Genomic DNA, 27,276 nt, shown 5'->3' with positions numbered 1-27,276 from the left:
CAGTCTTCAGGGCAGCTGTTCTCCCTATCCGCCTGGATTTTAGTGGAAATGATTCACGATTCACGATGGCTGTACATCTGTGCAAACATAGTCTCTACCAGCTCCTTTGCCGAGTTCAGATGCATATTTCAGCACCTTGGCCCTCATGTCATACACCTATTGGAGATGCGACTGAGGCTGAATTTCCCTTACAGCTCTGTAAGTCTTCTTGGCTATATCTCTCTGAGACATAACACATGAGGTGGCAGTGTAGTAACATATATTCACACAAACATGATCCCCAAGGTAATTGCCGGCCGGAGTGGCCGAGCAGTTAAAGGCGCTACAGTCTGGAACCACATGACCGCTACGGTCGCAGGTTCGAATCCTGCCTCTGGCATGGATGTGTGTGATGTCCTTAGATTAGTTAGGTTTAAGTAGTTCTAAGTTCTAGGGGACTTATGACCACAGCAGTTGAGTCCCATAGTGCTCAGAGCCATTTGAACCATTTGAACCCAAGGTAATTGCCGGCCGAAGTTGCCATGCAGTTAAAGGCGCTGCAGTCTGGAACCGCAAGACCGCTATGATCGCAGGTTCGAATCCTGCCTCGAGCATGGATGTTTGTGATGTCCTTAGGTTAGTTAGGTTTAACTAGTTCTAAGTTCTAGGGGACTAATGACCTCAGCAGTTGAGTCCCATAGTGCTCAGAGCCATTTGAACCATTTTTTGAACCCAAGGTAATTCTCATGTCCAAAAAAACAAGGACAAACAGCCCAAATACATGTTCATGGAAACTAAATCTCTCAACAGGAAGCGTCTTATCCATGTAATACACAATCCACCCAAAGCCAGACAGCTCTCTAGCTGTGAATCTGCATTCTCATGTCTTGAATCTCTGTATGAACACACATTCGTAACCGGGTATATGAACATAAATTTTTTAAGTAACAGTCCTTCCATATCAAAATTCACACGTATACTTTCCTGCTCAATTCTTACACTGCTTCCACTTGGCTCAACTCATCATACTGCAGACACCTGGACATCTATTGTCATAATTGCAACCAAGTCTCCAAATAGAGTAAACTGCTTACGGGGTGCAGAAAAAAATTATGTTGGTGTGGCAAAATATTCATTCAGATCCTCAGTAGTAACTGGGGGGGGGGGGGGGGTTTCAGCTATGGATTTGGGTATGCCTCTTCCTAGCCTTGAAGATTTTTTTTCCTCAAGACAGGGGACTATGAAAGTCCTCAGTTAATGAGCAGGTGTACCTTCTCACAGATCGACTAACTCAGTTGCGTAGTTGCTTGTGGCTGTGATGGTTCTCATAGGTTGGGTGCCATTTGTAATTCCTGTGTGCTGTGTCTCTGATACACACTGCTCATAAGGTATTATTCATAACTTACTCATTGCAATGGCCAAAGAACAAACTGCAAGTTGTGACTTTTAGAGGTTTTAAGCACTTGAATATGTCTGAGCTTACAGCTGATGCCTATCAAATTTCTTGGCAGGTGGTGGCAAGAAATAACTTTGACATAAATTATGAAGTATCTAATTTCATAGAGAGATTCAATAACTTATACGATAAACAAACTGTGTCATGAGAAAACCTGCACCATATCTTACTGATCAACGCAAATACCTTACAAGTATCAGAGACACAGCACACAGGAATTACAAATGGCACCCAACTATGAGAATCATCACAGCTACAAGCAACTACGCAACCAAGTTAGTCAATCTGTGAGAAGGTACACCTGCTCATTAACTGAAGACTTTCAAAGTCCTCTGTCTTGCAGAAAAAAAAATCTTCAAGGCTAGGAAGAGGCATACCCAAATCCATAGCTGAACCCCCCTAGTTACTACTGAGGATCTGAATGAATATTTTGCCACACCAACATCTTCACTTTACAAACCCACAAGAGTGCAAACTATCAATTCCCTTAAAGAATCACCAGTTAGTACAAAAGAATAATTTTTTCTGCACCCCGTAAGCTTTAATATGACCAGGAAGTTAATTGCACCAATACATTTAGCAGCTGCAGGACACAGTGTTACACTGGAAATAACCAGTTTCCTAATTAACCTACTATGTCCAAAATAACAGACATTTTTAACCACTCTCTGACCTCCAGCATCTTCCCAATAGTCTGGAAGCAGGTTCTCATAAAACCTCTACCCAAAAAGAAATCTATGAAAGAACCCTTTCACTACAGGCTTTATAGTACATTCATTATAATCAGTTTACAAATTATTTACCATCAAAATAACCTTCTAGATGAATATCAGTCTGGTTTCCAGAAAAATCACAGCATCATGAGTGCTCTTATAAAATTAACTGATGAACTCAAATATGCTATGAACAAACAGGAGTCGACTTTTATTTGCTTTCTGGATTTCAGCAAAGCTTTCAACAATGTCAAGTCTGATAAACTACTTGCTCAACTCAAAATTTTTCTTAATGTTCTGTATAATGGTTCCACTCATACCTTACGTATCACCAATGGTGTATAATGACTTGATGAAAGATGTCACAATTTATCAGGCATCCCACAAGGATCAGTATTGCAGCCATTAGTCTTCTCATAATATATTATTGATGTGTCGCGTATTATCTCCCACCAGAAATGTCATTTACATACTGTTGAACTTCAGTTATACCTAAGTGCAAGCATGTAAATGCCGACTTGCATGCTCCATTAGAGTAGACACAGAATGTAAGCTTTTTCCTCTTGAGTGCTGGGTGGAACTGGCAATGAATGTTTGTGTGTGATCCATTAGTGACTTACACTATTTCAGCCATATCACTCCTGCCTATCAGCAGTTGTCAAGGCTACATGACAATAAGCAAACCCTTACACTACTATCTGAACAGCACAGTAGAAATACTTGTTCTCAACAAAGTATACTCCTCACTGTACCACTACACAATGCTGCCATGTTCTCTAAATCATTTTCTGCATCAGGAACACTCTTCCTCAAAATATTAGTGAAACTAAAATCCTTTCAAACTTAAAAAGAGAGCTAAGGGCCCATCTTCTACCACAACAGCTATATCTTCCATATACCGTCAAACAGGGTGATTTCACACAGTTTTGTCGTTATTTTGATTGTAACTATTGTATATATTGTTAGATTAAATTGAATGTTATGGAAGAGGTAGGGTATATGTGTAACATATAAAATATCCCAGAACCAGAAAGCATATGTTTAGGTGTATTTATCTGAGGCAGTTAAATAAAATGTCCGAAGTCACCCAATGGATTGGGGTGATTTCGGACACATGTTTTTTAAATCTCTGTCCGAAGTTACAGTATATAGAAAGAGAATTTGGACAGTTACTGCATTTTTTAAAATTCTACATGCATTTTATTTGATTTTGGTGACATTTTACACATTTTAAGGTAGCCCTTTGTTACGAATAAGTGATATGGAATGCTATAATGAATTTTATATATTACAGATAAGTTCTGCATGAGCTTGTTTAATATTTTTGCTTAACCAAACGGAAAGATCTACTGACTGTCATTTGAGGAATAAATGCACCCATTCTTCTCCTGGCAAATTATTACGAACTTTCTTCTCTTTTCGGGCAGATTTATCAAGGTAGCCTTTAACTAAATATCTAATATCCAATTTAGTGAAGGGAAATCCCCAACGTGCAGCCCTCAAGATTCCTTGCTTCAACATTAGCATTTATTTAGCACTGGCTGTCCTCCCATTTTTTTCAGATGTACTTTCTGCACTATATTTTGTAGGGTTGATTTAGGTATACTATACAAATCACACGCTTTTCTAGACAATAATTAACCACTCTGAATATCATGAACAGCTTTATCTAAAAGTTCTGAGTCATAATTACACCGTACTGTAGCACCTCCCCTGCTCTTATATGTTCTTGGCATTGTCCAAAATCACCCCACTCAGTGCACAGTTTTACAAAAACCGTCATTATTTTATAACGTTTCACAAGAAACTCGACAAGCTTGTACAGAAATTGTCTCAACGCTGTTAGCTACTGAGTGTGTCGACAATTATGATTACAATAACTTCCCACTCGGTGCAACAATACAAAGTTTCCACTTTACAATAATGCATGGATTTTTAACAATGAGACTGTTTGTCAGTTATTCACCTAGGGAAACAACTGACGCAAAATAAAAGTTGTGGAAAGCGATAAATGCAATCTTGTGCTTAAAATAACTGGCGCACAGACGTTAAATATGTAACTTTTTGTTTCTATGCAGTGGCAAAGAGCAAATAAGCCACACTGTCCAAATTCGTCCCGATGTCCGAAATCACCCCGTTTGACGGTACTTGTCTGCAGCATTCTCTCATCAACTCTCTCTCCCCCCACTACTTTTCCCTCCCCCTTGTCTACAGACTCCTGTTTTGAAATTCCGTTCTTTCTTGTCGTTGCTCCTGGTCAGACGTAAGAGAGTACCTTAAGGCCCTAATCTGGTCAGCCTAAATAAGCATTAAACAAACATGTTAGCAGAAGTATAAAGTCTGTTGTAGAATAAATATTTACACTGCAGTCTAATGGGGATCAAACTGAAACCTCAATGGCAAAATAAATTGTTACAAATGGGACCTTGAAGATGATCACAGGACTCTGTGACAATATCATGAATTCCTATCATGCCTCAACTATTGACCTAAAAGATCATGTACATATCTAGTAAGTTGCTATATCTAGCAATACTTACATTCTGTTTAGTCACTGTTTTTTAGCTTTGACTAAAAAATGATGTACTGAAGACGTAATATTGTTTTATAAGAATCATTTTAACAGTGTGCTTGAACTGGCCTAAGGTTGAATATTATAATAGTATGAAAATAAGCTCAATATTAACAGTTGCAAAATTCATTCAAAAAATTCATAACAGTGGACCCAGGTACATGGAAAATACACATTATTCTTGAGATGCTGCTACAAAGACCTGCTTTTATAGCTGTTGACATTTAACACTTAGCCATAATTAATGATAGACTGCTCATGTCATGTGTCAATGAGACTTACCAGATTCGAGTTATATTTAACTATGTTACAAATTAGTTTTTCACATAATCAGCAGACTAATCACGTAATTGTTCAGCAATGTAATCTAAGGCATATTTACAAGAGCATTTCACACGCTTCTGTTCTGTTTACTTTATTATTCCTTCTGTGAAATGTTCTATCATTTTATTTATATTTCTTTATTTCAGATTGTTCTGTTTGTTATCTTGACACATCATCTGATCTCACTTTCTTTACACTGTTACTTGTCTTTACTGTTTACTTCTATGACAGTTAAAAATGCCTCCTACAGCTTCTATCTTTGGTTCACATCCACATCTAAAGAATATTCATCTGTTATTTTTATTTAAGAAGTTTTGTCTACATCTCCTTGTATTCTTGAGTGAAATGTGTAATTTATGTGTATCAAAATGTAACATGGTATTTCACGGTAGTGACACCGCCCCCCCCCCCCCCTTTCCCCCTGTCGACTTTCAAAGAAACCTAGCAAACGTGCTTACATTCCTCCAGTTTTACCTGTTTCTTGACCTGCACTCCTCTGGGAGTTACCCACAATTATTTTACAGCTCTGCCATCATTCCAGCAGATCATTTCAGTGGTCCCACACAAACAATAATTAACTAGTTGTGATACATTTTGTGTGCATGATTACTGCATTAGTGGCGATACTCTGAGAGTGGGGGCGATGTGTACGTAGTACCTAGTCATAAGATGGCTCTTCTCTTGTTTTGGACCACTTCACACACTTTCAGACTGAAAAAATAATGATAGTTATGAACATTGCACACTTAACTGTTTCCTATCCATCTTCTATGTGTACATCTTTCATGAGCCAATGAAGCTTATACACATCCTCTTTATGGTTCAAAGCAATAGGTTTATTTCTACATTACCACTGGAAATGTACTGATATAAAATATCACAAGGAAATAATCAACAGGAAAAAAAGACATTATGAAACATCATTTGAAACAGATTTATGAAAGTTTAAATAGGACATTAAATTATTACAAATATGGAGTGAGTTAGCTTTTACACAAAACACACCACTGAACACAAATATCACACATTGACTCAAACAATTTGCTTGAGTGTCATATATTGCGACTACACAAAGACAATTGAATATGCACTGGATATTGTCTTCATCACATGCGTTCATAACTTATCACATTACAAAAATATTTCAGATGAAATGTCATTGCAGGTGGTCTTTACTTGAGAAAGAACTTGCAACACCAGTAACATCTTCAGTTGCATTCGTCTTCACTGCAGTGTTTTCCTCCAGCTTGGAACAGCCCTGAAATTTCACATATTTCTGTAACTTTAATCCAAAGCATGCACAAACTTTAAAAATTATTGGACAATGAAGGATTAAATACTATCATGAAAACTCAATGTGGCACTACTCATAAACCACTTTCATACTAGATTATGAGCATAACTCAATGAAAGTTCTGACAATTTTTGAACTTATCATCTAAGAATAGTGCATTAATAGTCCTGAAAACATCCTTGTCACATGCAAAATGATACACTCCACTCTCCCCCCACTGAACCCTTTCAGTCATCTTTTCCACTGCTACATTGTGTTAGTTAAAAATAAATATTTCACAATTTATTTGTTTTAATTTACTGCAGTATCTCCTTACACCCCTCAAAAAATGTACAAATCATGAAAAATCTGAGTTCTGGAATGACTTACAAGATCTATTGCAAATTTTTATTCTTCTGAAATTTATATTCTTCTGAAAATAAGATAACTGCAGGTGACTGTAATGGAAACATGGGTAAACATGCTCCATCTGATTCTACAGTCCATGGAAATGCCCATGGTGAAGATATCATGGTGCTTCCTAAGATCTTTGACATGACAATCATCAATAGCTTTTTTTCAAATAAAGAGGGATAGAGAGAGAGAGAGAGAGAGAGAGAGAGAGAGAGAGAGAGAGAGAGAGAGTATCATCACATACAATAGTGGCATATATGCATCCCAAACAGATAACATAAAGTGCAACAGCTCCTTGCGTAAGAGCTTCAGGGACTGTATGGAGAGCCCAAGTGAGCCATTGAACCACACAACACCAACTCTTGATAGTATGCTTAAAATGCCACTCTGGAACACAGAACACAAAAAGAAAAGCACAGAAATAAAATGGTTTAATCTTCAAAGTCCGTAAGGAATACCGAAGGCATCTAAGACTACAGAGTACTTGGGAATGTACGACATTAGTGGGAAATACACTAATCCTGCCTGGGATGATTTCCACAGCTAAAGCTAAGGAAGTACTCTGTCCAAAAAGGCCTTGGAAAGACCAAAGGTTCCGACTGACCGCTGTGTAATCCTCAGCCAAAAGGCATCACTGAATGCGGGTATGGAGTAACCTGCCAATGAATTGATGTCTGGCACCCGATTCACCTACAGGCCAGCCTACTTGATTTTGGTCACCATTTTCGACATTCTAAAATTTGGTGTGTGGATAATTGACAGTATGGTGTTTTGTGACCAGTGATTAAAGATTTGTGAAATATCTGATGCTGTTGGCACACCAGAAGAAAGGGTATGGTACTTTTTGCATCACAAATTAAGTGTGAGAAAGCTGAAGGTGGATGCCATGCTTGTTCATAGGAAAATGAATTTCTCTGCTTTGTGATTATTTTAAGGGAATACAACTTCTTTTGTGAAGCAAATTGTTCCTGTGCATAACACATGGGTTGGCCACATCATACCAGGCATGAAACAGTGGGATTTTTACCAAAAAGATTGATCAGTTGAAAGCAGACACTCATAAAGTTAAAACAACACATGAACAAAAATAAGTTCATATGGAGAATGATAGTACAGTTTTGAGTATTTTATAATGTTTATCAGCTGTTTTGCGTCTGTTGTTGCTTTTAAGACAATCACCAGCCTCTTAGCCTCTTTTTTGGCATGAATGTGAGCAAAGCAATTAGATCCTGCATTTGAAATATGTTTTCTCTGTTGCACATTGTTTTTTGATGTTGCTGTTTTACCAGCTTGGGAGGAGGAGGAGCTTAGTGTTTAACGTCCCGTCGACAGCGAGGTCATTAGAGACGGAGCGCAAGCTCGGGTGAGGGAAGGATGGGGAAGGAAATTGGCCGTGCCCTTTCAAAGGAACCATCCCGGCATTTGCCTGAAGCGATTTAGGGAAATCACGGAAAACCTAAATCAGGATGGCCGGAGACGGGATTGAACCGTCGTCCTCCCGAATGCGAGTCCAGTGTGCTAACCACTGCGCCACCTCGCTCGGTACCAGCTTGGGTCTTTGTCTGACAATCGCTTGCCTTTGGTAACACCTAGTACTTCCTTAATGCCAATGGTCTTGCTACAGTGGTAACACTGGTTCCTGTTAGATCACTGAAGCTAAGCATTGTTGAGGTTGGCTAGCCCTTGGATGGGTGACCATCCTGGTCTGCTGTGCACTATTAGCATGTGGGGTGCACTCAGCACATATGAGGCCTACTGAGGAGCATTTTGATTGAGAAGCAGCAAGTTTAGTCATGAAAACTGACAACAGCTGGGAGAGCAGTGTGCTGACAACGTGCCCCTCCATATTTGCATTCAGTGATGCCTGTTGGCTGAGGATTACACAACGGTCGGTCAGTACCTTTGGTCTTTCCAAGGCCTTTTTGGACAGAGGACTTCCTTAGCTGTAGCTATTATGTAGCTGTGGAAATCATCCCAGACAGGGTTAGTGTATTTCCCATTAACGTTATACATTCCCATGTACTCTGTAGTCTTAGATACCTTTGGTATTCCTTGTGAGCTTTGAAGATTAAACCATTTTATTTCTGTGCTTTTCTTTTTGTGTTCTCTGTTCCAAAGTGGCATTTTAAGCATACTATCAAGAGTCAGTGTTGTATGGTTTAATGGCTCACCTGGACTCTCCGTACAGTCCCCGGAGCCCTTATGCAAGGAGCTGTTGCACTTTATGTAATCTGTTTGGGATGCAGATATGCCACTATTGTATGTGATGAGAAAAGCGCAAGCATTGACCTGTCGATAGGAACAATCAAAACCAAGGAAAATTGCTAGCTTCCAGATTGTTCCCTTTGATGAGATAGAGTAAAATAAAACACACACACACAAAGACAAAGACAAAGACACACACACACACACACACACACACACACACACACACACACACAGTGATCCATGACAACATTTGTCTGCATGGGCAAAGCGAGTGTACAATATAGGCAGGCAGGAAAATGTAGGAAAAGATGCAGACAGACAATACAGAAGAGACAAACAGAATGTAATGAAAATGGTCTGATGATTAAAAAAGCAAACATGAAGGCAATGAAGAGTAGTAGGGAGGAAAATAACGACTTCACCGACATCAAAATTCAGCATGATACAATACTTCCTATCTAGGAAGCAAGCACCGGTCAAGAAAACTTTGTTTATTTAAAGAGCTCTAATGGTATTATTGTCATGGAGCTGAGTGAGAAACTTCTTAAATCTGGAGCAGACCATTTTATGGCAGGGAAACATGGACCATCAGAAACCCAGCAAAGAAGAAACTGCAGGCATATGAAAAGTGATGCTGCAGAAGAATGTACAAACTATGTGGACAGGCAGAGCACAAAATGAAGTACTCCAAATGATAAGTGGGGAAAAATGAATGGGAGATCCTTACCAGAAATGGATAGGTTAGTGGTGCATCTGCTACAGTGTTCAAAATTAGTTAACTTGGCACTAGAAGGAGCAATAGGAACAATCAAAGATTATAATGTGCAAAATAGGTTAAAGGATAATGAGTGCGGTAGAAACATAGTGATAAAAATATTAGCACAAGACAGGAAAATAAGTATCATAAAAATCCATGATTGGTCTGTCCTCAGCCAAGAACTTTTGATCTTGAGATTGTATATCCCCCCCTCCTCCACTCTGCCCAAAAGCATTTTTCCCAATCACAGAGGTTTGGGGAAACTCAACATGAGAAGAGTGATACTGTCTGCAGGGATAAGAAACATTGGCCAGATTATATTTGAACTGCATTTGGAAGCAGCTGTTAGCTATGAGAAAAGGTTGCAAATCCAGTAACTCATACACTGTTTATATCTTATAACAATGAAGAGGGACGGGGGCCCAGCGAAAAATAGTTGCCCTCCCAATCTCTGCAATATTCTTGTCAGACCCTATGCTCCTTCTGCACCCATCTCCCAACTCTTTGGCTCCTACCCCTGTGACCATCCCTGCTGCAAGACTTGCCCTATGCACACTCCTACCACCACCTATAGCAGCCCTTTAACTGTCAAAACATATACTATCAAAGAAAGAGCCAGTCACCTGAGAAACAACACGTCATATACCAGCTGCAACGTAAACATTGTTCCCTTTTACTATGGCGTGACTGCAACCAAATTATCAGTTACGATGAATGGGCATAGGCAGAGGGTGTATACTGGTAACATGCAATATCCTGTTGCAGGGTACTGTGGCTGCCCACTTTAGACACCATAGCGCGTACTGCATCGGCATCCCAGTTCACATCCAATCAACACTGGATGCCTGCGTCACAGGGCGTATATTCACCAGGAAAACCTATGTCATCTGTGTTGTCAACACAAATGTTTACTGGCGACCACAACACATCACCAGTTCTCCACCAACGACTGTCAGGGTCCGCTACCTGTTCGCGGAGCCTGCAGAACAGCTTCACCAGAGGTCGCAGCTAGCCCAGGAACTACTTTGCTATGCCAGGCACGTGATAGCAAATAGTTCTCGCAGATACAGCCACCAAACAGGTTTTATACGGTGGCACACTGCTGGCGAAGGGCAGTTCGACACACTGCTTGGAAGTATATCAGAGGCTGCCACCCCAGCAGCCAGGGCTAGACACCTCTTCTAGCTGGCCGATCTGTTACGGATGGACTTGGTATATTCAACGAAGCTCTTGACATTGTAGAATTGTTTGACTGTGATCTCTCCCCATGAAGAGTTGGGTCTTTAGTATTATTATTTGTTATTTTGTATTTGTGATGATCCGCAGTTGGGATCAAGTCTGCTGTTCTTTTGGAGATCGTATTATTGTTTCATTTTGATGAGTTCAATAAATTGTTTTGGACTTGTGTTTTCCTCATTTCTATTCTGCTAGTGCAGATGCTTCACAGAGCATCCTCTACAACATGACAATTGTGACCTCGGTGCCTGTTGAACTACACATGCAACTGCATTCTTCCTCCAGACACCAGTTTCTCAGATCTCTGCAGGTGGGAACTAGCATTACAACATTGCCCTATCTTCCACCTCTAAGCTCTCAGGTTTTCAAATCTCATCTGGTGCAGTCCCCAACAATCAGTCTTTCCTTCTCATACCGACCAATAAGTGTCCCCTGACCCATGGTTCAGGGTGACTTTCCCAAAATCTACCCCTCTCCTTAGACCTCTCCAGTTTTTTTCCTCCACCCATCTTCTTTCTCCTTCAATCCTACTGGCTGAAGAAGGAGCCACTGGCTCCATAAGCTTGCCTAATTACAATCTTTTATGTGTGCATTCAGCTGCTGCTTGGTGAGTAGATTTTTTATCTATCCAATTACTGTTTGTCTCTTGCATTATGGCATGTAGTTTTTAAACAAACTCTCTTCTTACAATGGAGGCATTGTTGTTTTAAATGATTATATAAGTACAGTCACTCATTACTGATATTTAACAGTTTTAAGCATGATTTCCCAGCAAAGTGTCCACCCCCCTATGATTAAGAGTGTGTGTGTGTGTGTGTGTGTGTGGGGGGGGGGGGGGGGGGGGGGGGAGTGTGGCAAGTGAGTGTTCTTGAAGAAGAATGTAAGTCACATGTAAACTGAGCCACACTTTTTTCCAACTTCCTATTCCATTGCCCACACACAGTACCGCATTTTTTGTTAATTGGTACTCAATAAATGAAATGTCATGTGATAGTGCAATCTGTCAGTGAGAGAAGTAGTTAGCTGAAACAGTACATGTTGATCTTGACCTTGCTTCACAAGCTTCTACTTGTAATGCATGAAAGCAAACAGAAGATATGATTGTTCCATTCCATGTTTCAGCAATTTTAAAACACTTTCTCATAGACGCAGAAGTGACCAATAATAGCCATCCTCTGCAGGGGCAAGCACACACCAGGATTAACATAATTTGCTCTTTAAGCTTTGCCTACGTCTGAGTGAGGTGGGTCAGTGGTAAGACACTGGACTCACATTTGGGAGGATGGCGGTTCAAAGGTAAAGCCTGGAATGGTTCCACTGAAAAGGATACTGTGAATATCTAACATGCCTTCTTCCCCAATTTGAGCTTGTGCTCCATCTCTAATGACTAAGACACTGAAGAGATGGAAAATCCTAAACCCCCCCATATATTCTTCTGAGACATTTGACATTGGTGGCCTTACAGCATGAAGTTTTTATAAATTATGAACTGTATAAACTGAAGTGAAGCTTCAAGCCAAAATAGAGTGATTCGTATAATTATTAAATATGCCACAAATGAAAAGTTGTGTGCAAGGTAACAGTTTCCTAGAAACTAAAAAGTAAGCACAACTAAAACTTTAAGGAGTCAGTTCTTACAACAAATAAATTACAATAGTACTTTATGACCATATAAAAGTTGGAAGAGATTAAAATTTGTGTAGCATGATGCACCATGGTTACAGTGTTCAAGATTCCTTTCTGTGAATTGTTATTAGTATAACTGTAAGCTTCAACAATGAAAATACAGTATACTTTCCTTTAATGTGCTGAGTGAAAGGCTCGGATTAGCTATTAAATAATGGATATTCTATACGACTAGCACTAAATTATCATTAAATTTCAGTTAAGCGAAATAGTAAGTTATAAGGTACTCACAAATGTGGCATGTTGCGGAGGTGTAAAGGTGGTGCACTTTTTGGAGGGCGGTCGAGGTCCTTGCACGCAAGTCGATTGCGCCAGCCCTCCGTCAGTGTCAGCAGACGTTGTGGGTCACGTTCTGCACTCACTGATACCTGACGCTTCAGCCTCTCCTGCCTCTCAATACAATCTTCTTTGCGGTCTCTCTCTCGCTGTTTCCAACTCAAGCGACGCAACACGTATTCTTGGTCTTGCTGCCTGCAGTAAATATGTTTTTGGGTTACATTCAGTCAGTAAGGAACTTATTATTTACAACAGTATCAGCAGTTACAATTTATAGCAATAGTACTCCAGTATTACAAATGTCTTAATTACATTAACTATATTTAATGGCTGCACTGCTAAAACATGCAATAAGAAATGAAAAATAAAGGATCATAAGATCTCAGTAGTTGTACCAACATATTATATTAAACTAACTAGAGCTGAATTCATCTTCCACAGCCTTGCACCCATCCCTCCCCACCCTGTGCCCCATAAATTCCACAACCATTCCAGCCTGCAAGTAAAATTTAGAAAGTCATGTTACACTAAGGATATTTGAACATCGAGCTGTTTATCATAGCGATTCCATATTTTCACAATACTAGTTCTCACACTGGACTTACTGAGTTGCAGATCATACTTAATGTGAACAATATGTGAACTTTCTGTAGTAATCCAAAGCCTTGAAATCTTTTCTACAGCATGCGACTTTTCCCCACACTGCTTCACCTCAACAAACTCTTTAGCTTTATGCTGTCCCATCACTTCGAGCACAGACTCTCTCATGCACATAGTTACAGCTTTGCTTTAGTGATATGACAGTGAAAAGTGTGGGGGACGCGATGGATAAACATGCAGCATTACTATTCCCATTTACTGGCGTACTTGACACACTTCGTGAGTTAAATTCTTAAACACTTAAAACATGGATAAACAAAGTGTCTTATGAAACTTCTTGGCAGATTAAAACTGTGTTGTGGACAGGGACTTGAACTTGGGACCTTTGTCTTTGGCAGGTAAGCGCTCTAAGGACTGAGTTGTCAAAGTGTGACTCTCAACCTGCCCTATCACCTATGCTTCCCCTGTATCTCACCTCCCATCTTCAATACACCACAGTTCTCCTGCGTACCTTGCAGAACTAGCACTCCTTTGTCCAGTTTTGTTTCATTCTGTCTGGAATTTACAACGTCAGTATCATCTATACATGACAGGGAAACATACCTGCTGAGGCACAGTAATATACATCGCCACCAGGGAGTCTGTCAGAATCTTTCTTGCTATCCTTAGTGACTCAGTGCCCTCTGGGTCAGGTAGGAGTTGTGGTACTGGTAGAAGTAAAGCTGTGAGGAGGGGGAGGGGGGTTCATGAGTCATGCTCGGATAGCTCAGTCAGTAGACCACTTGCCCAGGAGTGGCAAAGGTCCCAGGTTTGAGTCCTGGTCCAGCACATAGATTTAAGCTGCCAGGAAGTATCAAATAGCACACAGTCTGCTGCAGAGTGAAAATTCACTCTGGAAAGTGTCTTATGTGTGAGGAAACTGGATTCTGACTATTGGGCAAACTGTGGCCAAGAGCAAAGTAGACTGCCTTGTGACACAACATGCAGTAGAGCACTTGCCAATGAAAGGCAAGGTTCAGATTGTCACTATTGATTACATACCAATTCTGATATCACTCTTTAAACAAAATTCAGTGTAGGAGATACTACTTAACTGCTTAGCTAAAATCTGACCATGGACAGAAATGTGCAGTGGCTGCCCAAAATTAGTAATTACTGAAGAAACTACAGCTCACTGCAAAGGCATTTGTTCTGCCATACAAAACAATCTACTTGAAGAGTTTTTAAGGAAATACAATTTTTTGACAGAAATGTATGGAGAACATTAAAAACACTACCTTTGAAGCCTTATAAGCTAATATTACCTACACACTCAGAATGAGGAATGAGGATGATCCTGTTCGTAGCAATCCTATGGTCTGATGAAGCAAGTTTTAAGTTAAATGAAACAGTTAACAAACACAGTTGCTTGTGTTGATCTTCTGAAAATTCATTATTTGTTAGTGAGGAGTAGTTAAACATTCCTGGAGTTGAAACTTCCTGGCAGATTAAAACTGTGTGCCGGACCGAGACTCAAACTCGGGATCTTTGCCTTTCACGGGCAAATGCTCTACCAACTGAGCTACCCAAGCACAACTCACACTCTGTCCTCACAGCTTTACTTCCGCCAGTACCTCGCCTCCTACCTTCCAAACTTTACAGAAGCTCTCCTGCGAACCTTGCAGAACTAGCACTCCTAAAAGAAAGGATATTGAGGAGACATGGCTTAGCCACAGCCTGGGGGATGTTTCCAGAATGAGATTTTCACTCTGCAGCGGAGTGTGCGCTGATATGAAACTTCCTGGCAGATTAAAACTGTGTGCCAGACCGAGACTCGAACTCGGGATCTTTGCCTTTCATGGGCAAATGCTCTCCGCAATATCCTTTCTTTCAGGAGTGCTAGTTCTGCAAGGTTCGCAGGAGAGCTTCTGTAAAGTTTGGAAGGTAGGAGGCGAGGTACTGGCGGAAGTAAAGCTGTGAGGACGGGGCGTGAGTTGTGATTGGGTAGCTCAGTTGGTAGAGCATTTGCCCGCGAAAGGCAAAGGTCTCAAGTTCGAGTCTCGATCCGGCACACAGTTTTAATCTGCCAGGAAGTTTCATATCAGCACACACTCCGCTGCAGAGTGAAAATCTCATTCTGGTTCCTGAAGTTACAATTTTTGCTGGTAGATGCAGCAAAGGACTGATACGCCCTTACTTTTTTGATGAGACAGTGACTGCAGAATGGTATCCTGAAAAGTTGGGGGAAGTTGTTATTAAATTAGATGATGACCCTCTCCACGAAGCTGTATGAAACAATCTCATTTGGCAGCAAGACAGTGCTCTACCACACTACAGATTACACATCTGTCCTATTTTGGATGTAATTTTTCAGAATGGACAGGAAAGTGGCATGAAATCAATTGAGCTCCAAGATCATTAGACATCACACAGTGTGAGTTTTCAGTGAGGAGGATACTGAAAGACAATATTTTTGCTACAAAACCATTAAATATATAGCATTTAAGAACTGTGACTGAAAGTGAATTTGAAAACATTTTTGGTAATAATGGGGAGTTATGGTACAAGATATGTAAGTCTGAGTTTAAATGATGTGTCAGTTGGCTAGGTAATGTTGGAGGACACTTTGAACTATTTCAGTAGGAGAAATTACTTTGTATAAAACATTAAACTTGCAAAACACTGCGCTGCATTTCCGGTTAAATGATTTTTGCCACATCCTCTACTGTATATGCACAATAAGTAAAATTTTGTTAGTTGCTATTCTTCCTGGAGTAGCAATTTTAATAGTAAGGAGTGTAAAGACTATAAAGCCTGTAAAGCTGGAGAAACAAGATCTTTATTAATTTTTACTTTACAGAATGCCACTATGCATAGGCAGCCACAACTCATTCTGTATGTTTGAACAATGATGCAGTGGATGCAGTAACATAACCTGGCAAGAAAAATCAGAAAATTTTCTGCATGTAGGTAAAGATGTGGCATACTACTGACTATTTATTTGTTTACTTATTTATTTATTTTGTCATTAGCGAACATGTGCAAAATTTTACTATTCTTCAATTTTGCATCACATTTAATATTTCTCTATCTTATAGCTAGAATTTTGCTTTATATCTAAGTGTTTTACATCATATTTAATGTTTCAATTTACATGAGTAATGGTCGAATTGCACTTGGAACTGATAAGTACGTTTAACTATACACACTCTATGTTGTAGGAAAGTTCTGGTAGAATGTAAATACTTTTGGATTACAGGAGAACACTCACGGAAATGAAGAAACATTGAGTCATCGATAGGCACACAGAAATGTGAATTGGGAAGAGGTGACAGGATGGAGGAAGGGAAATTCTTGGGTGGAGGGTGTAGGACAGTGGGTTACCGGAGATTGAGATCATTAAGATTACAGGAGCGAAGGATGTGTTGCAAGGACAGCTCCCATCTGTGTAGTTTAGAGAAGCTAGTGGCAGAAGAAGGATCCAGATGGTCCAGGTTGTGAAGCAGCCACTGAAATTGAGTATGTTAAGTTCAGCTGCAGCTGCATGTTGTGCCACCATGTGTCAACTTTGTTCTTGGCAACAGTTTGGCGGTGGCCATTCATCTTGGTGGACGGCTGCTTGGTAGTAGTCATATAAAAAGCTTTTCTGTGTTAGGGCAAGTCTGTGATAGGACTGAAGTAGGAAGTGCAGGGTAGTTGGGCTGGGCAGGTCTTGCACCTTGGTCTGCTTTGGTGTTGGGAGTGGGAGTGGCACAGGGATTGACTAGGATATTACATCCATGTTGTGGGCAATGGAACACCATTTAGGTGGGGTGGGAAGAATCTTGAGTACAATGTCCCTCATTTCAGGATGTAATGAGAGATAACCAAAGCCCTGATGAAGAATATGGTGCAACGGTTCCAGTCCATAGTGATACAGGATGACAAGGGGGGGGTGCTTATTTGCAGCTGATTCTTTGGAGTGGTTGAATGATTCAAGCTGTATGAGGATCTGACACAGGAAATCTGTTTGTGGGTAAGGTTTGGGGTGTAGTGCCTTTCTATGTGAAGTATCATAATTTATCAATACTGCTGGAGCTGCTGCCTTGAATATTCCTGTGGGCACCCAGAGCAGCATTTTGAATACTGCCACCAATGAAGAGCCTTCAGATCGCTGACCAATGAAGACCACCAGGAGAGCGTTATAAGCACCTGTGAACCAGTCTTTTATTTAAGATTACTTCCATGTTGCTTGCTGGTGCCAAACATTGCACCAAGTTGTTGATAATTAGCTCTACTGGCAAACACTCAGTGAACTTCTCAGGCCTTTGTTTATATCTAACCATGCCTGCCGCAAGTTGTCAATTGTGTAGCAGTTCTTACACACAAATTGAGTAATATGTATTTAATTAAAGTGCATTTATGTCTCCTTGCCTGTACAGATTCCTGCTGCAACATACCACTTTGGCCACATTCCACCCATTTATCGTTAGCAATGAGGGCATAACATTTGGTCCCTCAGAACATAGCAGCTGCCGACTCAGACCATAACACTATGAAGGCCTTTGTGAGACCTTCAGCACACTGGGCAAGGTTGTTCTCATCACTGGAGATGGGAGTTATCCTTGCAATGCATCCTTGCTCTCGTAATTGTCCCAATCTCAACCTCCAGAAACCCACTGTCCTCACACCCTCCATGCAAGTCTCCCCTTGTGCCATCTTGTCAACCCCTTCCAATTCGATCCCCACTGCTCCCCACCATCTCTGATAAGCGTGCTATCACATGCCTAACCCACGTACCTGCCACCCTCCCGACTTCTCCTGTATTTCTAGCTGACAAATCAGTTGACTCCTTCTGAGCCACTAGTCATCTACCCCTAATCCCTCTTCCTGCCTCCCACCTGTTTTTCCCTCTACTCAAGCAACCTCCCACAGGCCCCATCACAACCTAGTCCACCTGCCAAAATGCAGCACTGGCACTGTTCGTCCAGCCAATACCATGTGGTAGAGCCATAGGCACACATGCACGTGTGTGTGTGTGTGTGTGTGTGTGTGTGTGTGTGTGTGTGTTTTACTCTAGCTTGAAAAGAACTGCTCCAAAAGCTAGCAACTTTTCTTTCTGTTTTTGTGTGCCTATCAATGACTTAATGGCTCTTCTTTTCAATGAGTGGTCTCCTGTAAACCAAAAATATACACAATCTACAGCATACAACTCAGAGGTTTTTTGTTTACACTATAAAAGTTTGAGAAATACCAAGTAACTAAATTTTATTTCTGTCTTAATTTAATTTTTTTGGTTAATGATGGATTTGAGCAATACAAGCGAATGTGAAGTTAAAATTCACTATGCACGTTCAAAAACCTTAACATTGTAAACATGCTTATCAATTAACAATTTATGAAGGTGCGTCTCAAAAACATCACTAGGTAAGACTCACTGATGGTGGTAGCTTGTTATATACAGTCGAACCTTCTTATACCAACATCGTTTATGATGACATCTTGGCAATAGCGTCGTGATTTCTGCGGTACAGCCATATTCCTCATACGGAACGTACTTCTCATCCTTGCGTCATACAACAAATATATATGCATATACCTCATATGTAACATCATTTTCTGCCTGAGTTAGCAGCAAGATTTTCCAAGAATTACTGTATGTAGAAGGAATTTGTGTAATATGGGAACATAGCATATTCTTCTCTTTGCCCTTCCATCATGTGAGGGTCTTCAACTATCTTGTATCTTCAACTATCCTGTATCAGTGCAGCAAACAGCAAACGCTGACTGACTCTTGACAAAACCCTTTTTTTGTTTCGTGTCACACTACTCTACTAAAGAAGTAGCAACATTCCTCAAATACAGAATAACAGTTTGTTGTAACCTGTCGTGACCATGACCGGAACGGTCGCGGGGTGGCCGAGAAAGTGCAGCGGTACCTAACGGAGAGCAGCCCGTGCACGAACAAACGAACGGAAAGGACGGACGTGACACAACGACAGACAGTGGAGAAAGACCTCACGACGACAACATGCAAGACACAATGGGGTGACAGAGACAACCAAACGAATCCAAGACGTCCACGATTAACGAGATCAAAGTACGATAAACATGCTGTCTTGTAGAGGCGATGTGTCGAGACTCACACAACGATTAGGCTCGCTGGCAGAGTGAGAGGCCGGCTCTTAAATACTCTATCGGGGGCGCCGCTATTGGCTGCTGGAACCGTGTGTTCCATTGCGGTGCCCTCACACTACATGCAGGCCAGTACGCGCGCGCCACCACAGCTTACGGCACGATGATGCAGAGATCTCTAGGGGTATTCGACGTCCATGATGTCTGGCGGGAATTCAAATTCCGCAGCACGTGGTACCAGACAGTTTATTATTTCTTCATAACATAGATGAATATACACAAGCAAGACTGACTAATCTTGTTCTCACATCAGAAACACTTGAATTTTCTGTTGACATTCTTGTCAGTTCTATGTTCTGATCTTTGGTATTCTTTGGGAGCTGAGCACAGCCTGTGGTCTCTTTGTTGCTACTTGTGATGATGTCATGGGCTGCCAGACTACTGTTGGTCCTGTACGTAGTTCGAAAGGAATACCTCAGACAAGAGTACAAAAACTGCAGACTATGAAAATGAAACAATTCTAAAACTGAAATAAAGATAATTATCTCCATAACAAGAAACACTCTAATTCTCAACTTGTTCTGCTAGTTCATTTATATGAAACTACACAACATGGATATAAAAGCAATACTGTAAGAGAGATTTTGTACCCTTACAATCAGCAACAGGTGTAGTATAGACTCCTCACCTCATTGTTACCCAGGCACTTTCATACTACAATAGTGGTGACGATCACAGAACTCGTCAACAGTACACGTGATGTGTCCTTATGCTGAAAGCAGTTAGCAAGAAATTAAAAAACAGGGAATTTGCTGAAATAAGATGTTGGGAAGATACTGGTTCTTTTTTAGAACTGTCCAGAACATCCTGCACTCTCTGGTCTGGAGAATACCAAGATTGTTTTTCTTCCTGACAATACAATAAACTTATGGTAGCCCATGGACCAGGGAGTAATTACAGGTCTGAAATGCCACTATCGTAAGCTTATATTACTGAAAATGATGCACTGAGAAAAACCAGGGTTATTCTACTACACTGAAGGATGCAATCAGATGCAATACAAAAACTGGGAGCCAGGTCACTCTCAAGAACTATTTCCGTCATGTGGAATCACAACTGAAGAAATAAATGCTACCACAACTGAAGAAACATTTGATGACACTGACGATCTGCTGGAATCTGCATTGCTGCCAGAAATCACCTGTGATATTCTCAATCAGTGCAACTATAAAATGTATGCAACAATAAATGAAGATCTTGTTACAACTGAAGTGTAAACTGAAGATAAAACTGCAAATGAAGTGAAGAATCAGGGCCACAGTGGCCACAAAGTGAGCGAGGGAGATGAAGAAGAAGAGGAAGAAGAAAGAAATAAAGTGCCTATCCCTGCTCTGAGTGATGCTGTAGAGGCCATTAAATTGTGAACATGTTCTATGACACTAGTGGATGGAGCAGTGAAATTTCAAAAGAAATAATCAACATAGAATGTAATTTAGATACTGTGTGTTGGATAAGTAGACAGCAGAGTAAAATAGTTGATTACTTCACTCCTAGGTAAAGAAGTTTGGTGAGTACTTGACATACTGCTGTATACACTGTATTCACGTAAACTTAAGAGTGAATACTGTATGTAAAATAAAACAACGCTCAATAAATTTGTTCTTTCCCATTTGTCACCACCTGAAAATACAAATCTCAGATACCACAGCACTCATTTATAAAAACAAAAATTTTAAGGTCCTTTGAATGCTGTTATAGCCAGGTTCCACTGTACATTCATTTCTGTGTGTTTAAAACTAATTTGAATTAATAGTGCTGTATTTTTTTTCTTTTCTTTTCTTTTGGTGGAAAGACGACATGGTTTAACATAATGAGAACATACAGTATGATGTCTAGATATTTACAGTGCTTTTGGAATGATTCTCAGAATGTAATTCCTGTAATTGCTCTTATAGCTTTCTTCTGCCACATGGACACTGAGCACCAGGAGTGTTACACAAATGTATTGTTGCATGTTGCAGACGGGACTGAAATAAGGCATAATGATACAGTAATAGTATCTGTTCATTTGTTCACTAACTACTGCTTTTAATTTGATTAACAAAGAGAGAGAAAGAGAGAGAGAGAGAGAGAGAGAGAGAGAGAAAAGAAATACCTACTGAGGATAGTTTAGTTCAAATTGTTCAGTGTGGGTGTTCCAAGTCTGTGGATACCAAGAAGTCTAATACAGACTTATTTACTTTCTCATTTAGCTTGTGCAGGAAGAAATACATAGTTACAGCCATGCTACTATTTAGGGTAAGGTTGTTATTGTTGAGCCATATGGCAGACTTTTCAAGGTTTTTTTCCCACCTTCTCCAAGTTGTTATCTATGATGATCAGGGTAGTATCAACAGCATATATTATGGCCTTGTGAAGCAAGGAAGTATGCATGTCATTCATATACATCAGAGAAAGGAAATGTTCAAACTGTGAACCTTGCGGCACACCTCTAACAACTGGTAGGGCATTTCATTCAATTATTTCCCATGAACACCTGAGTTCTGTTAGTCAAGTACGATCTATGCCAGTGTCAGCCAAAGCATGCAAAACTCCATGCATTCATAACCTGCTGCAAGCGCATGGCCTGGGGCTCAGCCTGATTCTGCACTACTCAGTGAGTCTCAGATTCACTCGGTCCTTTTCACAAGGGAACCTCCCCATCACACCCCCCTCAGATTTAGTTATAAGTTGGCACAGTGGATAGGCTTTGAGAGACTGAACACAGATCTATCGAGAAAACAGGAAGAAGTTGTGTGGAACTATGAAAAAAAATAAGCAAAATATACGAACTGAGTAGTCCATGCGCAAGATAGGCAACATCAAGGATATTCTGGGCTCAGTGGCGCCGTGGTCCTGTGGTTAGCGTGAGCAGCTGTGGAACGAAAGGTCCTTGGTTCAAGCCTTCCCTCGAGTGAAGATTTTTACTTCCTTTATTTTCGCAAAGTAATGATCTGTCCGTTTGTTCATTGACGTCTCTGTTCACTGTAGTAAGTTTAAAGTCCGTGTTTTGCGACCGCACTGCAAATCCGTGCAATTAGTAGATGAAAGAACGTGCCTCTCCAATGGGAACCGAAAACATTTGATCGCAAGGTCATGGGTCAACCGATTCCCCCACAGGAAAACACCTCTGGTATATTCTATATGACACGTGACGGCATGTGCGTCACATGACAGGAATATGTTGTCGACCCATCTAACTTGTACACTTGGCGAATGGGTGAAAAGATTCTTCTACCCTGTCCGATTTAGGTTTTCTTGTGGATGTCATAATCACTCCCAAAAAAGTGATGAAAACATAAGAGTTTGTCACATAAACTGCAACAAATAAATGCAACAGTCTCACAGTCACACAGTTTTCCCTGTGCTCTGTCAAAACATATGTTTTTAACGTTTTCAAATTTTTGCGTGTGTAGACTGTCTAATCCTGCATATGTCCAAGCAAATCTGAACATGTCCTGGAATTTTGGAGAGTCAAGTTAATTATGTGTGAGTACCTGAACTTTGATAATTGTCTCAAAATAAAAAATTAAACTTTTCACTCGAGGGAAGACTTGAACCAAGGACCTTTCATTCCGCAGCTGCTCACACTAACCACGGGACCATGGCACTACTGAGCCGATAGTATCCTTGATGTTGCCTATCTTGCGCATGGACTACTCAGTTTGTATATTTTGCTTATTTTTTTTCATAGTTCCACACAACTTCTTCCTGTTTTCTTAGTTGATCTGTGTTCAGTTTTTCAAGGCCTATCCACTGTGCCAACTTATAACTAAATCTGAGGGGGGTGCGATGGGGAGGTTCCCTTGTCAGAACTGATACAGCATGGCATTTAATTTAGCAATGCAATGGACACTGTTTCTTTCAGTATTTGGTGCAGCATTTTTCGGTCAGTATGAATTTCTTCCATTTGGCAAAATCATAGGATAAACAATGTTTATCCTCTGCTATTTGCTCATAGTATAAAGGAAGTTGTAAAGTCCAATGGCAGCTTGCACAAAAGGAGTCAGTCTAGTGATCTACTGTCACAAATGTTTAAAAATGAATGAGAATCACAGTTCTGTTTTGAAGAGAAGCGTGAGAATTCGCAATATCTATGATGAAGTCAAATAATCGATGATTACTGCAAATTTGCTAGGGAACAGCATTGTAACACCATGTACAAATTATTTGAAGATTTATTTGCCTATGAAAGAGCAGAAAATTACAACGATCAACAGATGATTTGTATGGGTTTCATTGTTCATTGTCAAGGAACATTTTGTGCTAGATTTGCAGACATGGAGCACGTGATGAAATTGGTGATAGAAACCGTAAATTATCTGAAGTTGCATGTATTATTACACCATCAGTTTCAACAGTTTTCAATGTAACCGAATGAACAATGTAGAGATGTTACATATTAACATGAAGTGGCGTGTCCCAGATGGTTTTTCGATTTAAGACCTGCTATTGTTGAATTTCTGAAGCAGAAACCAAAGTTAGAAGATCCACAATGGATTGCTGACCTTGTATTTTAAGTGGACTTGACTGTGTGCTGCCTTCAATAAGACACTGCAAGGTGAGAAGTGACTTATTTGTGATTTGATGGGGAACGTGGACACATTTAAAGAGAATAGCACATTGTGGAAGGAACAATGTCTGACGAAAAACACCGTCCATTTCCCCAAGCTCAATGGCGTTAATTTTGAAGAATTCAGTGTGTCAATGAAAAAATTACAGGAACAGTTTTCTAAATGTTTTCAGGACACTGCCAGTCCCCCATCAGTTTTTCAGCTGTTTTCAAGACTATTTGCCATTTCAGCTGAAAGTGCATACATGAATGTGCCGATGGAATTGATTGATCTGCATGTAATTCTCATTTAAAAGACAAATTATTTTATGATGAAAATTTCCAGGAGTTCTACAAAGGTTTCCTTGGTAAGAGTTCTCATGTTTCCATAACTGCAAATATGATATCAATGTTTTGATCGACTTACGTGACTGAAAGGATTTTTGTTTGGTTATGAAACTAAACAAGTCATGTTTATGTGGTAATATGAGTGACAAAAATCTACAAAACTATTTGCATCTATTAGCACGTTGACAGTTTGTGCAAGATATAAATTTTATTGCGTCTTTAGTGAACCAAAAATAATTAAATAATACTGAAAATTTACAATATAAGGAAAGCATATTAAGTCGAAACACACAAAGTGAAAGTACATTCACACATTAACTTGTCGCCAAAGCCTTCCTCAGAAAAGAAAACGCAAACACATTCATTCATACAGGCAAGCACATCTCATGCACACACGACCACAATCTCCGGGAGCTTGGACCGGAATGCAACTGTCATGTAGAACGGAAGCACCAATGTGGATGGGGTGGGGAAGAGGACAGGATTGCAGGGTATGGGTGGGGATAGAAGAGAGTACTGAATGCTGCCTGGTGGAGCATGCCAGGACTAAACTGCCAACAGGCACAGCGTTGGGAGGCTGTGGGGCAGGGAAGGGTGGAGTGGAAAAATGATGAGTAAAACAGGAGAGGAGCAGAGAAGGGGAAAGACAGGTGGGTGCATCAGAAGAGGGTGGCGCACAAAGAAGGTGGAAGATGAGAATAGGGAAGAGGTGACAGGACAGAGGGATTGGAAATTGTTGGGTGCAGGGTGTGGTGACAGTATGTTACCATAGGTAAAATTTTGGGAACGGAGAATGTGTTCTAAGGATAAATGCGCCATCAGGAAAGCTGGTGATAGAAGAGAGGATCTGCTCTCCTCCCATCTTCAACCTGCTATCCTTTCCCTTTCCCCTTCCCCTCCAGATTGATGCTTCCATTTTACATAGAGGTGGCAGTCGTGAGTGTATAAAAAGTGTGCTTGCTTGTGTGGATGAATGTGTGTGTGTGTCCTTTTTTGGTGAAGGCTTTGACTCTAAGATAATGTACAAGTGTCTTTTCATCGTGCAACTTAATGCGTCATCTTTATGATGAGTAGCAATCTATCTCTTTTGATACCCAACCTGCAGTTTCCATAACTTAATACCAACAATTTATTTTGTTTGTGACCTCTATTGCCAAGAAATGTGAAACCTAGCCACATGCAAGCCTTTCAAAGCTCCTTGCACAACTGCATTGCAATCAAGTGCTGTGGGTACACTTTCCCTATCATCCCACGGGCTGGCAGGCATGCTAGTGGAGGAAATATACAGCCCTGCAAGGGAGATTCACACACATCAAAGAGCTCAGCAGATGTGCAGAGTTCTTGGCCATCCCTGATCTAAAGAGTGTCATTTCATTATTCTTGATACCGTAGCACACTAGCTAAATTATGAGAATTTAATGTGACACAGCATCAAATGCTTTGCTCAGATCTAATAGTAAGACACAAATACAGGAACTGTTATCAAAATCATCAAGAAGATTAGTAAGAGGAGTTTCTACTGCATTTACTGTGGACAAACGTGGCCTAGATCCAAAAAGAGAAGAATAAAGTAAATTGCAATCATAAAAATAGTTGCAAAGTTGTAATTTATTACATTTATGATTCATCTTGTCTGCTTTATTTCACAAGAAATGTTATTCAAACACTACTGCCACATCAAATGACAGAAAATACTAAAATGTTAAGGTTCATGCAGATGCTGGTGGGAACTGCTTAAAAGATGTTGTACTCTGCTTATGGTTGCAGAAGTATTTATTCTGCAATCACTTGTAATATGGGTCTGCAGCTTGTTTGACCCTTTCAAAGCAATAAATAACTTCTACAGCCCTAAGTGGAATATGACATCCCATAATCAACTTTTTACTACTATAGTACAAACTAACATCAGTTATGAGACATATCAGACAAATAAGGCATCTCTTGAAATTTCATTAGTTGTTGACAACAATGAAAAAAAATTACGAGACTACAGGAGATTGTCAATGTAGATTTGAAATCAATATGTGAAATATTATATCATTTATAGATCTTATTGCACAATGATGATTTGTTCTCCATCTAAAGGGAAATTGTAGACCATTAACCACTAATTATAGCCGTCACCTCACCTGAAAGCTTTGAGCATCTTGTTAGCTACTGCTGCCCGTTGTTCTATTTCAAACAACTCCCGTAACTGCCTTTCAAGAACTGCTTCTCTCTGTTTTTCCAATCTTTCTTCTTTCTGTTGCTCAATTTTTGCTTTTTGTTGAGCCTTAAATGAGAGAGAGAGAAAAAGAGAGAGAGAGAGAGAGAGAGAGAGAGAGAGAGAGAGAGAGAGAGAGAAAGAGGACAAGTTAGTTTATAAAACTGAAAGCAGACATAAAAAACTACAACAAAAATTTAACTTCTCTAGTGGTTAGAACTTGGAACAAAAAATATGTACCTTCTTGATACATTTCAACATATTTCTTAAACATATCTTCAGCATTTCTTCCCGTGTTAGACCAACTTACATTATTAGTAATTTTGTGATCTAAAAAGGAAACACATTTATAGTTTTGAGTAAACTGACAAACTTGTCTTTGGCTGTGGCTTAGCAGTACCTGTCTTTCCTTCTTTCTTTTCCATTCTTGAAGCTGTCTCTCCTTCTCCACCCTCTTCCTCTCTTCGTCTAACTGCTGTTGAAGTTCTTTTGCTTTCTGGAAACAAGACAATCTGACAATCACCCAGAACACTGATTCAAGATTTAA

The 27,276-nt window shown here is 40.1% G+C and overlaps 1 protein-coding gene across 1 annotated transcript in view; it reads right to left on the bottom strand.

Annotated features, from left to right (window-relative positions):
- Positions 1–6,001: 6,001 nt before the first annotated feature.
- Positions 6,002–27,276, bottom strand: part of LOC124798200 (coiled-coil domain-containing protein 112-like) — a 145,568-nt gene continuing 124,293 nt past the window's right edge. The window contains exons 8-11 of the mRNA XM_047261501.1: positions 27,130–27,225; positions 26,656–26,798; positions 12,850–13,089; positions 6,002–6,302 (exon numbers count right to left, since the gene is read on the bottom strand). Coding sequence (XP_047117457.1) covers positions 6,269–6,302; positions 12,850–13,089; positions 26,656–26,798; positions 27,130–27,225 — 513 coding nt within the window. The 3' untranslated portion in view covers positions 6,002–6,268. The remainder of the gene's footprint in view (positions 6,303–12,849; positions 13,090–26,655; positions 26,799–27,129; positions 27,226–27,276) is intronic.

This window comes from Schistocerca piceifrons, chromosome 5 (assembly GCF_021461385.2).
Source record: "Schistocerca piceifrons isolate TAMUIC-IGC-003096 chromosome 5, iqSchPice1.1, whole genome shotgun sequence".
NCBI lineage: Eukaryota > Metazoa > Arthropoda > Insecta > Orthoptera > Acrididae > Schistocerca > Schistocerca piceifrons.
This window is presented reverse-complemented; position numbering and strand designations above follow the sequence as displayed.